Here is a 14,464-nt window from a genome sequence, read left to right as displayed (position 1 = left end):
TCTCTCTCCTAACAACACATAATTCCATCCTGCCCTCGTACATGCTGGCGGCTGCTCTCAGTAGGGAGGACTGATGCCCGAAGGCACAGAGCTCCAATGCGGCGGCACAGGGACATGCTTTCACTCAACCCCTGCGAGAACAAGGGTGGGAGGGGGAGGATGCCTGACCCCAAATCCATGATTCATTATTCTGTCGTGCATAAAAAAAAGAAACAGAAGCAGGCAGGAGACAATCCGCTGCCTGAGGTCTAACAGGGGCCTTGAGAGATCCCAGTGGTTACTAATCTATAATCAGGAATCACTTTTTATGTGTCTGCACATTTCATACATGTATCCAAGAAGCAATGATCCAGGTCAGTCAAGTTCAGAATGCACCTATTTTCTGTTCTACCTCAGTCAGCAAGGTATTTGCAGGGTGTGTCCCACATCGATGCACTAGGCTGGAGGCAGTGAGAGGCAGAAGAGTCTGAAAGATGTGGTGAGAGTCCTAAAGAACATGTGGTCTAAGGCAGAGCCCGATATATCCATATTATTGTTCAGTAAATTAGACAGTACACAGTATTATAGGTCTATAACAAATGATCAGAAAAAGATCAGTGGGAACTATGTTTATCTAAGTACAATCAAGGAGGAAGGGGCATTTGAGCTGGGTCTTGCAGGACGAATAGACAATGAGGAAATACTAAAGGGGGTTTAAATGATGGAACAATATGATCCTATTTGTGATTCGGAAAGGTAGTTCCGGCAATAATGTCAACAGTCATCATTTACTCACAATATGAGGGAGCTGATAATAACCTAGTTCCTTTCCTTAAAATTAAACAACAAGAGTCAAAAGACTCTACCACCATTGAATCATAGAGTAATACAAAATTGTGCTTCACTTGTGCAAGGGATTTTAATTATATGGCAACCGTGTACTAGAACTGTCCCAGAAACCAGAGGTAGAAAAAGAGAGTCCCTTCTTTCCATTGAGGTCCCATTGGAGGGCTGAATATAAATTCATGTGGTAGGCACCATAAAAACAAAGGTAAGACAAAGTACAATAAAATCCTTAATCTGGATATCAAAGGAGGTAAACAAGGGGGCTGGACAGAGGAAGAGGCATTTGGGGAACACCAGCGCCCACGCGTTAGTCAAGCACTAAGAACGCAAGAGCTTTATAAAGAACATGTCAAGTGAGAAAAGATGGCAAAGGAGATTGGAGCAGCCAGAACCCACCACTTAGGGGACAGACAGAGGAAGAAGAATTGACAAGTGAAATAAAATAATTATAGAGGGTTAGGGAGAGAATCTAGCCAGCACAAAACAGCGAAGACTTCTGAAGAAAAAGGGAACTAATTCATTAACAATGAATGCCATGGAAAGGACAAGTACAGCAAAACCTGAAGCAAAGCCATCAGACTTGGCATTGGGGGGAGGAGGGGCGGTCACAGGGGTCACTTGCCAGAACACTTTCTGTAACGAGAAAGACTGAGCCTGACTGTGGAGGGGACATGGTGTGAGAGGACACCAAAGCACCAGGCTCCCTGAATCTTGACAGTGAATATTGAAAAATAATGTTTTAATACAAATAAGATTTTTAAAGAAGTGTGCATGACAAAAAAAAATGAAGACATAAAACCATCAAAAATGGAGTAATGAAAGACAAGGTCTTTGATAATCCCATTTCCTTCTAACAACCATCACAACATTCCTAATGATACACGATGGGAGTGTTTCAACAGCGAATTTTAATTTTTATCTCGAGCTTGCAGGTGGCAAGATTTTACTTTTGGCAGTTTGACAGCTGTGCTTGAAAGGGTCCCAAGACCTTAGCAGGCGTCAGCCAGACAGATGGCCAGAGCACAGAGACACTCTGCCTCTTACTTTTTTTTTCCAAGAGGTCTTTAAAACCAAATGGTGTCATTAGAATGTTAAGCTTATTCAGCATTTCACTACTCATGTAGACGAGGTGTTTTAAAAGCTCTCTTTATCCTTCCACATCTGAGATAAAAGATGACAAAATACCTGTCCACTCCACTAAGGACATACGAAAGGAAAGAGACAAAATTGGCTTAAAACAAAATCATTTTTAAATAATAATCTTTTAAATCAACATTTTTTTTTGTTAAGTAAGTAGTATACAGGAATATGTGGATGGTGGTGGTTGGTATTTGGAATACTGTCACAAATCAATTTGCTTGTCCTTGTAAAGAAAGCCTTATTTCCTAAGGTGACAACATAGATGACTAATGCTTTTCACTATATTTTTATAGTCAATAAAATAATCTAATTATATTGAGGAGTAAAATTATAAGCAGGCAACCTCAAGTGACAATAACATATATCAACCCATACACTGAATAGAAGGGAATTCATAATGTTAATCTTCAGAATGACATAAAATGCAGTAATGACATCACACAAATACCATTTCTTCATACTGTAAGGAACTTAAGAATCCCTGAAAATCACTTACCTAGCTCTTCATTTTCAATGACTTCAAATGTGGCCCAGATTTCACCTTTTGTAGGGATAATATTTTTTATTGCTAATATATCATTAGTTAATTCTTCTGCCTCCATCACTGGAGATATCTGTAAACGAAGCAAGATTCCTTTAGAGTATATGTCAGACACAGACGTAGCCTTGTGCTAGACCAGTAACATTTGCCATCCATCATCTTATGATACCCAAAGTTTCTTCTTAGTATGTTTAACTAAGTATACAGAGAAAATAGCCTATTCACATCTTCTCCATAAAATACATTTACATGTGAGTGCAAAAAGTTATTACAACATAGACATAATCAGGAAGAAATTTTTTCTCAGTGAACATCTAGATCACTCAGAAGGGAAGAATCCACATATTCACACACACAAAGACCATCACATGAAAGCAAATCTGATGGTCTTCCCAGGAGTAAAACCTTTCGTGCATCAGTTCTATAATCAAGAGTTCAAAGTGTCTTGGTTTATTCAGGCTGATGCCTAAATTATACACAGCTGACTGCTGTCTGCCATGCCAAAGAGCCTCAGGGTTTCAGTCGTCTGTGGTGTGCTCTGCCATGCCAAGTGACAGATGGTGGGACACCAAAGTACACTGCAGCCAGGGTTTCAGGGCACAGGGCAGCGTCTGCAGAGCCAGCCTGGGGCCAGCCCTACAAGAGTCTGAGAGCCTCAGGCCACTTCAGAAGCACACCACCTTCTTCCGGGACTTCTGGGATTTCTGGCTTGTTTCTTCTTATTCTTGCTCTCACCAGTTTGAAATGCATGCTAGCCGGAAGCAAGCTGGTTTTCTTCAACTAGAATTTAGTTATAATATTAAACAAATGAAAGATCTTTTTAAGCATTAGAATAGTTTAACTGCATTTTCAGTAAAAGTATGTACCTATTTTTTAAATTTCTCGGGAAAAAAATGTGCTCACTTCCATTCTTTTTGTCCTTTATTAATTATATTGCACATATATAAATAACATCAATATATTTCATTCCAGCTAACTTATACGGTCCATCTTTGGAACTTCGTAGAATCCACTACTTTCTTTGGAATACATTAATGGGATGAAATCCACCGTTTACCATTTAGAAAAGCCCAATAAAGTATAAGTTTGAATGAAAAAAAATTCAGTATTTGGGAAAAGTAGAGAACTTTAAGCAGTAGAAACAGTAGTAGATGTTTCATTTCAATGAGGCCGTTCATCTGAATGCCTTTAACATTTTTTAACTATAGCTTTTTCTTAAAATAATAAATTACTGAGAAACCAAATTCGTGCAATAGTCAGCAAAGAGTGAGCCCCAGACATAGGAAAGAAGACGGGAACTCCACTCCTCATCGGAGGAAGAGCCCACGGCCTCTCTCAGGATCCCTGGAGCTCCACAAAGGACAGCTTGGAAATCATTATTCTAAAGAATATATAAATCAGAAGAATGACCATCAGGTTTGGACTATGATGACCTAGGTTTGAGTTCTGGCCTTAATGATTTTTAATTCCTAGTTTCTGTTCTTATAAACTTGGGACATTGCCTGCTCTACCTGCCTCCTTGGGTTTAGTTACAGCTGAGATAAATGTAACTAAAGACTTTTGCAAAGCCTTAAGCATTAAGCAAAAGTTTACGATTATTTTTATATAGTTTTTCAATGTTTTTAAAGAGAATTTTAAAGGTGAAATTGGACAGTCCTTTGTCTAAATACTGTACTTAAAAATAAAAACTTTGCTCATGTGTAATAATTTCTGTTACGGCTTCATTAGGAAGATAAAATCAAGATTGAGCAACTAACGGTTTAGGTGTAGGCAGAGTTCGGTCATGTGCTGTGAATACCAACTCTAGCATTAGAATGTGCCGGGTCCTCCAATCCCGTTATCACCAACACATGACCAGCACGAGAAACATGACGTGGACAAGGAGTCGCCAGACCGAAGCCTATCATCGTAGTTCAGCTCCATGTTCTACGTAAGGTAATCAGGGCTACGCAGTCAGAATACGTAATTATTAAAAATCAATAAATTAACAATTACAATACAGGTTTAACAAAACTAAAACCCAGAAATATATAGTGTTAAGACTATTTAAACTTGAACTTTAAAAATGGTAAGAAGCTAAAGATGAATTTCTCCTGTGACATGGCAGAATGCCTATTCCTCATACAGAGGCCGTACTCCTACTCAGCAGGAATTTGAAATACCACCGTTACTTTCTCTAAGGCAGACTAAGTGCTGAATATGGTAGCATGACAAGCATCTTTTTAATTCATGAAAATTATTAATAGTCTTAGGAAAGGAAAGAAAAAAGTTACCAAATATTCAAGTGAATTGGTAGATTGGAAGCCAAAGTATATGACACAAGGGTGGGAGATTAATGATAACCATAATATCAATAATAACAGTTATTAAACACTCACGTGCTGAGCAATTTGCTAAGTGTTTTACATGCATTATCTTACTGAGTGTTCATATCAATGCTATAATTCTTCCTCACTTTACAGGTGAGAAGATAAATGCTCAAACAGAGTAAATAACTGGCCTAATAATGAGAACCTAAGAACAGAATGACCACAGATCTAAGCTCAGGTCGTTTTCTAGAACCTATAGATACGAAATCCTAACCTTAAACTAAAGCACATAAGATGTGCTCTTTCCACATGACTAAAACCATGGAATTCCCAGAGGATGTTTGTTTGAAAAGTCACTCCTGTCTTCATGGTCTGAACTGAACATGTAAATTAAGCTATAAGAAACGATGAAAAACTCAAAACATGTAAATTATACTAACACTTGCAATTCTTAAGGGTACTCTGTACAGCCATCTTTAGGACTCACCCGAATTATATTGCTGCAGTCTGGTTCCTTCCTTTCTACATACACTTCAATCAACAAATCTCCAGCCTGGGAAACCTAGAAAAGGGCAGATGTGAAGACAGCGAATATAGGTATGTTGCAAGAACACACATACGACACTGAAGACAGTGAGAAAGTTTAGTCCCATTTCTAAATATTTTATTATAATAATGAAATCAGCCAATCTCCCCATTTACCAGACATGGGGGATTAAGGGCAAGGAATCTACCCAACTGTTACAATCAGCAACACCCGTCACAGTGAGGCTTTTTAGTCTCTCACTAAAGAGTTCAGAGTCCTCCAACACCCTTCTGCTCTTACAGAAATAATGAATCTGGCTAGAATAAAAGTATGCATGCTGTAGCAACAGACATTCTTACAAAAAATAAGGAGTGAAAATATGTAATATAGAGAAGAATTTCACATATGATTCTTCTCTAAGCTACAGTGTAGGCTTGATACCAATAATTAAAAGGGAAAATAGGTCCTGCGAAATTTTCAGAGAAAATAAGTCTAAAAATTGAATCTTACAATAAATTAGGTCAGAGTTGTACTACAGAGGAAGAATACTTAGCAAGAAAAAATGAAGGTGAAGTGAAAAAATAAGGTAGATAATAAAGATATGTTTTTAATTATCTTTAGCCAAGCATTAGTGCTATTTTAGGTCACTGTTATACCTGAGAAGACATACTAAGTGAGGAAGATACAAGCCAGAAAATAAAAAGCATAAGATAACATTATGTAGAGGTTGACAGTATAATGTGGAGAAGATTAACAAAGAACCAAATGAATTCATGAAAAATATTTTGAGTAGCTTTTTCTTGAAATTCCCTGAAGTTGTGTAACCACTTAGAAATAGCATCCATCATCTAATTTTTAATAGGGAAAGAATCATTCTGAAGTTAAATTTGCCTTAGAGTAAAACCTAATGAGTCAAATTGTTGGGAACTGCCCAGCCTGGTTTCAGAAGCTGTAAACCCCCATGGCTAAGGCTGAGTGAGAGACCTTGGGACCCTAAGCCACTAAGGAGACAAAGCTCATCTCCCTGGCAGGGGCACCACGTCTGCCCACCTTACCTCACCCTGCTTGGCCCCCAGTGCATGACCGGTTAGCCAATGACGGGTAAGCCAATGACGGGTAAGGGAGGGACAACCTAAGACAGACATGGTCGAGAAGGAGCCCTCAGGGAAGGACTTGGAGGGGGCTCTAGAAAAAGGGGGTGATGGACCCTCGCCCCTCGGCTTTGACATAGCCTGAGTCCTCATTCTGTCTGCAAGGAGTCTCCTAATCTCGTGGCTGCCTCATGTCCCCTCCCTGACTTAAGCCTGAAACAATGGCGGAGGTGGGTGTGGCCCTGTGCTGGAAAGGGCAGGTTCCCTGGGGCAATCAGGCCTAAGAAAGAATGCATAAAATCCTGTGAAACCTATTTTGCTAGTACCCTCAATTTAAATGATAAGAGTTCAAGCATGAAATGAGTTTGTTCCCCAAAGTTTTGTGGCCCTTTAGCTACCTGACCCTGACTCAGAATAAGCCCTCATAGTTCTTTGAATGTTATCTATTGTTTGATCATTACTGCCTGACAATGATCAATGAGCTTTATGTATACGTCCTGTATTCCTATGCAAATAAACCCAATAAAAGTCCATTGTGGAACAGGTTCCTGGCTCTTCTCCTTTGAGAGTTTGGCCACCTTTCCTCCCCAAGCAGATGTCTTGGTAGACTTATTCTCAGCCATAACACCTCGGACACTGCGAGCCAGTACCCACGTCACAAATTGTGGAGAAAACATTAAAAATGTACTTTGAAGAACAGTTCTTAATTATTCCGACACTGTCGGCTTAGAAAAGTTTGGAAAAGCGTGTTTCCAATTTTCCTTTCTCACTTTCAATGCTATACAAAAATACGAGGGAAGAAAAAAATACAGTTGACATTTTTACTTTTCACTGTGTTTGCATACATAATTCTCCAGGAAGGACACATCTTTAAAAATTAAAAAAGCAAATACCACACACTTCCAGAGTGAAGCCTGAAACAAGCAGCCTGAGCAACTCAAAGAGGGAAAAGAGGGACAGTCAGAGGACCCCAGAGGAGAGCTGGGTGGACAAAGAAGCACTCAAGCAAAAGGACAGATTTTTCTAAACACGTCTACTTCCCTTTCCAATTATTCTATTTCATGGGTCATTCTTTCCTCACTTTTACTTATTCTTCATTAGAAAGCATTCACGACTCACTTCTTTATTGTAATATGAATATAAAAGATAAAAATGCAGAAGGGCCCTCATGATTTATGTAAAACAGAATAGATGATGCTGTCGAAGATTATCCCTTGGGCTCACACAATCTCTTCTTTCATGAATGAAACTCTCCCCCAAAAGCAAGCATCCGAGGGAACTAACTGATAATGAGTGAGATTTTTTAGTGTTACAGCTAACTCCCCTGGAGGCTGCATTAATTACTTTGGGTCAAAATGGAGGAAATACTTCTTCAGGAAATTGGTTTCCCGGGATTGGTTCTCAGGGATCAAGGCTATAGATTGAAAGCCTTTTCTCGTCTGCTTCCTATGGAACGATAGCTCGACGGCTTCTCTAACTAGGAGTGGATCTTTCAGGAATGAGGTGAGTTTAGGGTTTGACTAATAAGGAAGCATTTGCCTCATTCTGAGTGCATGTAATAAACAGAATATTTTAGACCCACTTCTGTTCTTCACACTGGAACCCTGAATACACTACAATTGCCAGTTACCAGAAGAAGATTTAAGATCAATTTTAAGCAACTCTAATTTTAAGCAATTTTAAGCAAAAAGACATATTCAGCTGTATAGCACAACCTGAATATACAAAGCCAATACTACTGAAGAAGGCAAGAGAAGCTCTAGAAAAGTCAACTTAAGACATAAATTAGCATATGTCACAAAGACCACATAGAAACATTATTACTAATGCAATCCTCCAAGATCAGGCAAAGCAAAAGCACATAAGAAGTAATTTATATGCTCAAAATCATAATGGACAGAATCACTAGGGAGCCTGAATTTTAAATTTACTCCAGAATTTTTGGCTTTAAAAGCTTCCTGTGAAATCCACTGGCATTTTCCATAGTACTTCTATAAATAAAAACTGATTTTGTAAAGGATATTTTGATAAGATTAGCACTGATTTTTCCTTCTGTATTTTGAAAAATTTACATGAATGAACTTCAGCATTGTGCATATATGCATCATGCTGCAGAAGTACACAGTGATTTTATGCCGGTCCCTCTGCCCATTAATTTTACTATGCTTCAAGTAGAAACTTGAAAATAAACACAACAAATGATTTTACTTACAATGGAAGTTTTTTTGTGTTTTGTGGGGTTTTTTGAAAAAGATTTAAAATTCTTTGAAGATCTAACTATTACTACTCACTTGAGTGTCTTTCCACTTGGTAATAAAGCTATTTTCTATGTCCATTTGTTTGACTTGGTCTTCTTTAACCTGTTTAAAATATAATTTGGGACATTCTAATAAAATACATGGAGTGATGGTACTCATCCTCACTAAAGTTTCTTCAGGATTTTACAGACCAACAAGTAAACATAAATGAGAATGGCCATCTTACCCAGTGTAGTCCCACACAGCTGGGGCAGAACTAAAGCCAACAAAATAGAGCTTTCACAAAGGTCAGAACCCTTTATGACGATAGCACTTCAGGCCACAGATTCCACTGACGAAAGCCCCTCTGCCAAGGCAGTTCAGTAGGCAAAGGGGCAGACGACTGGCTTGTAGAGTATGATTAGGTGGAGAGACAAGACTCTTTTCTCAAACTAAAATATTAAGTGCTTGTGAAATTTCCACCATTTAAAGTTGGATTTAACAAAAGCTATGAAGACAAGCTTTTATTTTTTATTAACGAAACAGTACAAATATAAAAAATAAAGAGAGCATGCAAAGCTACACGTTATTTTTTACTACTTCTTTCATTTCGCAGCATCAGAAGTATTGCGCAGAAGTTGTTGTTGATCAAAAACAGTGAACACACATAGAAAGAGATAATAAGGAGATCACAGAGCAGAGAGAATCCGACAACTCTGGTGTGCATTCCTATATAAATTAGGATACAAACCATGGTCATTTTACTTTACAAATACAGTTCCGTCCCTGGGCTAAGGAACCTTGTGATCCGTTATTATAAAAATGTAAAAACTCTACAAATAGTAACCTAATAACATTAACTCTTTTGATTTCATCCAGTGTGCCTACAGCACTGGAAAACAATGCATCTGTTAATACACCGCTGGAGGGAATGCTGAAAAACATTGAATAACAGAACCGAGATGCCAGAAACGACGGTGGAGCTGGACCGCTGACCTGTATCCCCTGCATTTCCTACATTTTCAAACCCTGGTCTTATTTCCTCTATTTTTACTTCTTTGAACTAAGAAGCCATCCTTATTCTAACAGTTTTTTGATGAAACATGAAAATATTAACTTCATAAAAACAGCAAATTGTAAAGTTAAGTAATTAGAACACAGATGACTTAGTAAAAAACACAGAATCGTATTTCAGAATTTTCATTTTTTTCCTATTCAGTACACAATGAAAAGAAAACAAGAAAATGCTTTCAAATGCAGAATTTAAGAGTCTGGCATTTATTACTGAGTTTGTAAATTCATAATTTCACACCTCTAAGTACACATATTGAGGAGAGAAATACATAAAAACACTATAAATAGAAATATTCTGTCCAACAGACACCAGATGGTAAAAAAGCTTTAAAGCCAGCCAGATTTACAAAGCTACTTATATCTAAAAAATCAAAAATAAAACATAACTATCCTTTATTTTCTTTAAAATATTCATAAAGATCTGAATAAAAACATCATAAAATATGTATTTTTGTTTGCAAACAAGAATTCTATTTTAATAAGAACAAGATATAAAATATTTACCTCAAATATTTCAACATAATTATTAATTAAGTCTTCGATTACATTCACTTCTTCACTAGTTTGTCCCTTAGTTTGAAACAAATAGGATGAAAAGACCAAGGCCAAATTATGGGCGTTCATGTGATTGATTTCTGAGCATTTCTGAACCCTGTGGAAGAAGAGCACAGCTCATTACAACACACTTCTATCTGAAAATTTCACAGGAACATAAGTCACAGCATTCACTTATCATTTTTAACATATATTGAAGGTCTCAGATATAAAAGGTGCAGTGGTGATTTAAAGATAAATACACAGTTCTTTCTCCCAAGCAGCTAAGAGTGTAGTTTAGCACATAAGAAAAGTCTACTACTGTTGAAGATAGTACTCTTAAGTCACAAAGCAGTCCTTGAGTGCTGATTTAGAGGAACGCACTGTATCCAAATAGTTTCAGATAATGGGACAATGTATGGGTGGCTGAGGCATAAAGGTGTGCTTGCAGAATACCTTGGGGGCTGAGCTGTGGCCTGTGGGACTGAAGCATAAATCAAATGGAGAAAGGGGGTGGTAGGTAAGTGAGAAACAAGGCAAGAAAGGGGAATCGGGAGGCATATAGTGGAGAGCTCCAGATTTAATGTTCAGGGCTGAACTGAATGTTCCAGAAACTGCATTATCAGGTGAGAAAACACCTGGCGGCTATGTTGGCATGTTTATTTACAATAGAACATTAGCTCTTAAAAAGCAAACACAATTTAAAAGTACAACTACACTTTTCTTGACTATAACTAAGAATTGTTTCTTATAATGAACAGAAATAAACAGACAAATCAATTCTCCCAATCAGTAGACTATAGTTGGGCCTTATAAAGAGCATTTAACATAGTCACAAATTTAAGTTCAAAGAGATTAAAATTTCAAAAAAAACTACAGCCATCACCATAATGAAAGAAAATTTATGTTGATAAAAATGCATGAGATGAGAACATTGAGTGATATACATGGAAGTATCTACTAATGCTCTCTATTTGACACTGGCTGTATACACAAAGCAGCCCCTTATATCCTAATTACATTTGCCAACTTTTAGGACACATACTCAAGAAGGGAGACCAGCTCCATCAAAAGAATAAAGCACGTTTAAGGTAGGTGCACCTTCTGCAAGAACAAAGACTCTAGCAGGTACAGAACAAGTGAGTAAACATGACAGCAATATATGTAAGAAACAATAAAATGCCAAACTGCACAGCAGAGATGGAGTAAGTGCATTCATTCCATTGATGTACAGGATGACAAGGCATCACAAGTTGATAGAGAAGAATGTAATAACTGTGGACACCCCTCTCAAAACCACTTCTGTACTCTTATCACGCTGTGCTGAGAACACCTGGAAAATTTATCTGCGTGTCTGACTGTTCCTAGAATCAAAGCATCTCACAGTTGGGGACTTGCTTTAATCACACTGTAGTTCATAATGAATATCTGGTGAATGGAATTAACGGAATGTTAGTCATGGAGGAAGTAATCTTTTTTCTAGGGCAGGGATAGAACTAAATGCTACATCAACCTGACCTTATCCGAACTGACCTCAAACTTTTGACGATACTATCAAACATTCTCACCTTGCTCAGGACTTCCCTCTGTAAAAGCGTTTTCCTTTGCTACTCTTTATCTCTCTTTACTCTCTGTAGCTGCCTTCATTTCTGCCTAAAGTACGTAAAATACAGTATTTTCCTTTTCTTCCTTTATTCCTCAGCCCCCACAGGTTAGCACTCCCCAGTGGTCCTTATTCAGCTGCTCAGTCTCCTACTCAGGCCTTCATATGAAGCCCAAGGAAACCGTTTCCTAATCAGTTTCTACACCTCTGCTCCAGCCTCTTCCCAACCCGCCCCATTACAGGGGTTATTATCCTCAAACAGATTTAATCAGTCACTCCCTATCACTTAAAGGAATAAAATCCAAATGTTTTTGCAGCCTAACAGAGCCTTTCACAACTTCCTGCCAGACAGCTGCAGACCAGCTTGCCCCCTAGCGTACCCATTCCTAGAAACTATCCTTTGCTCATTTTTCACACTTGTCATTATTCCATGCCCTCAACTGCACATGTCTATTTAAATCTGAAGCATCCCCTGGACCTCCACACACAATGAATGACTCAAACCCTCCTCTAAAAGTTCATTTCTCATGCTAAACGTCTATGTACTAAAAACCCATCCCGATGATGTTGGGCTTCTTTAAAAAACATAAAATGCCCCACTGCACCCTGAGTGTTCACTGTGCCATCGCAGGGCTCCTTGGTGCTCAGTCTGGGACCTGCAGACTTAAGACTATTTTTGTAATTTATGTATGATTCCCAAATATTTCCGTTCACATGGACTCTGAACAGGCATTGTCTTGTACACAACAGAAGCTAAAATATATGTTAGTTGAAGAAAAGGAGGGAGGGAGGAAAGATGGGAAGGAACCTGTTATCTCAAATTCAAATCGGAATTAAGAATTATAAGAATAGTTATGTATAACTCAATGTTTAAAGTGTTAGTAAATTGTAGCAGCCTGGTCACTATTTCAATTTTTGAAGGAAAAAAAAATCAGTCCCAATGTCTCACAGGCTTTGAGATAGGACCACGTAGACTGTACAGTGTATTTATAGGGTGCGATATGAAAATACGTTTTATAGTAATGGAGTTCACATGCATGGGAAGTGGTGGCTAGAAAAGATGACAAGAAAAGGTAAATTGTGGAGGATTTCTGAATATAGACTCCAAGTGAAGTACTTTGAGCAGAATTCAGCTTCTTCGAAATTTATTCGAGGGAGTTCTACGCCCCTGCAGGAAGCTACAACCATCTATTCCTTCAGGGAGATTTACACTTAATAAAGTCTCTGAGATAATTTTCACTGACAGCAAAACAAACCTTTGGTTTTAATATAAAAGATTATTTTCAAACATCCTCATCCTTCAGGTACTATTTCTCGAGCTACCATCATATTTCTCCTATCCTCCCCAATGCAGGGAACTGCATGCCCTGACATGGAAAATGGTTTTGACTTTTAAAATTTCCTCATTTGATCAACAGCCTGACACCAGCACTAACTAGAGTCAGGTTAGAGGTAAAGTGATAATGAAGAAATGAGAGTCCATGAAGAGTGCATCACGAGACAATGCCAGGCTCACAGGCTGACTCCTGCTACGGATTCTGGCCACTGCGCTTTCTTCCCTTCTCCAACTTCCCTTTTAAGTGAGTTTTCAGAGTCTTGCTTATGCACCTCAGGATGCTGTACATGATTTCTTTCAATTCATTTAAGAAACTCTGTAGTTTTTATGCTCTGTAATTACAATGCTATTTACTTAAAATGCATCGTAATTACAGAAAGAGACACCAAAGTGACAGTTTAATGGGATTTTCATTTGGAAACCATTCTTAAGATATAGTGAAAGATCTGTGGTCACAGGTAGAAGGTTAACCACAGTACTTTAAATTCAGGGTATAATGACTTATCAAGTGCTATGTTTGAAATCAACCAGAAAATTCATGAATCCACCCACCTGTAAAGGTGTTCAATTATAGCTGCCAGCGTTGCTCGGTTGACCCCTGAAAGACTACGTATAAATGTTCCATATTTTTTAATTCTTTCCTTGTCATTCTGGGTATCTAGAGGTTAAAAAAAAAATTTAGGCTGAAAATCATCATCTGTATTACAAATTTACCTTTTAACACTATTATAAAACAATATTCACAATTGTATTTTACTGAGTGACACAATCAAGTTTCAGTAGAAAAATATTCAAACCTCTATAATTCTAGAAAAATATTTATATAAACATTCCATGGCTACATGCTATAGTTCTTATACTTCATAATTAAAAATAAGCACTTTCAAAGCCCAGGGTTATATTTTATCTTCTACTTCATGGACCACAGAACCTCACCTAATAGGAATATATTCAATTAATAACTCAAAGTGGAGTGAAAATTGAAGAGATAAGCCAAAAGTATTTTAATTCTGGCTATGGAAAGATTTCATTATTTGTATTTGAAAATGACATTTCTGTTCCTTTTTCCCTTGAGAAATCATAAAAATCTTCCCCAAACTAAAGCTATGAACTGTGAGCTATGGACTGTGCTATGAACTGTGCATCACCCAGCAGACACGTGCAAAGGAAACTGCACCAGCCCTGGCATCTTCGACTCTGGAAAAGGAAAGGGCACAACAGAAACAGTCATGTGCAAGCCCTGATGAC

At 37.9% G+C, this 14,464-nt stretch overlaps 1 protein-coding gene across 6 annotated transcripts in view; it reads right to left on the bottom strand.

Moving 5' to 3' along the window:
- Window positions 1-14,464, bottom strand: part of ARAP2 (ArfGAP with RhoGAP domain, ankyrin repeat and PH domain 2) — a 158,690-nt gene that overhangs the window by 34,635 nt on the left and 109,591 nt on the right. For 5 of the 6 annotated variants that reach the window (XM_045182758.3, XM_071221308.1, XM_053922423.2 and 2 more), the window contains 5 exons: window positions 13,769-13,874; window positions 10,248-10,395; window positions 8,724-8,792; window positions 5,303-5,377; window positions 2,462-2,579 (listed from right to left, as the gene is read on the bottom strand). In XM_045182758.3, the coding sequence (XP_045038693.2) occupies window positions 2,462-2,579; window positions 5,303-5,377; window positions 8,724-8,792; window positions 10,248-10,395; window positions 13,769-13,874 (516 nt within the window). The remainder of the gene's footprint in view (window positions 1-2,461; window positions 2,580-5,302; window positions 5,378-8,723; window positions 8,793-10,247; window positions 10,396-13,768; window positions 13,875-14,464) is intronic. The other variant, XM_053922426.2, reaches the window with a different exon arrangement.

The sequence above is a fragment of the Desmodus rotundus genome, chromosome 4, assembly GCF_022682495.2.
Source record: "Desmodus rotundus isolate HL8 chromosome 4, HLdesRot8A.1, whole genome shotgun sequence".
Taxonomy (NCBI): domain Eukaryota; kingdom Metazoa; phylum Chordata; class Mammalia; order Chiroptera; family Phyllostomidae; genus Desmodus; species Desmodus rotundus.
This window is presented reverse-complemented; position numbering and strand designations above follow the sequence as displayed.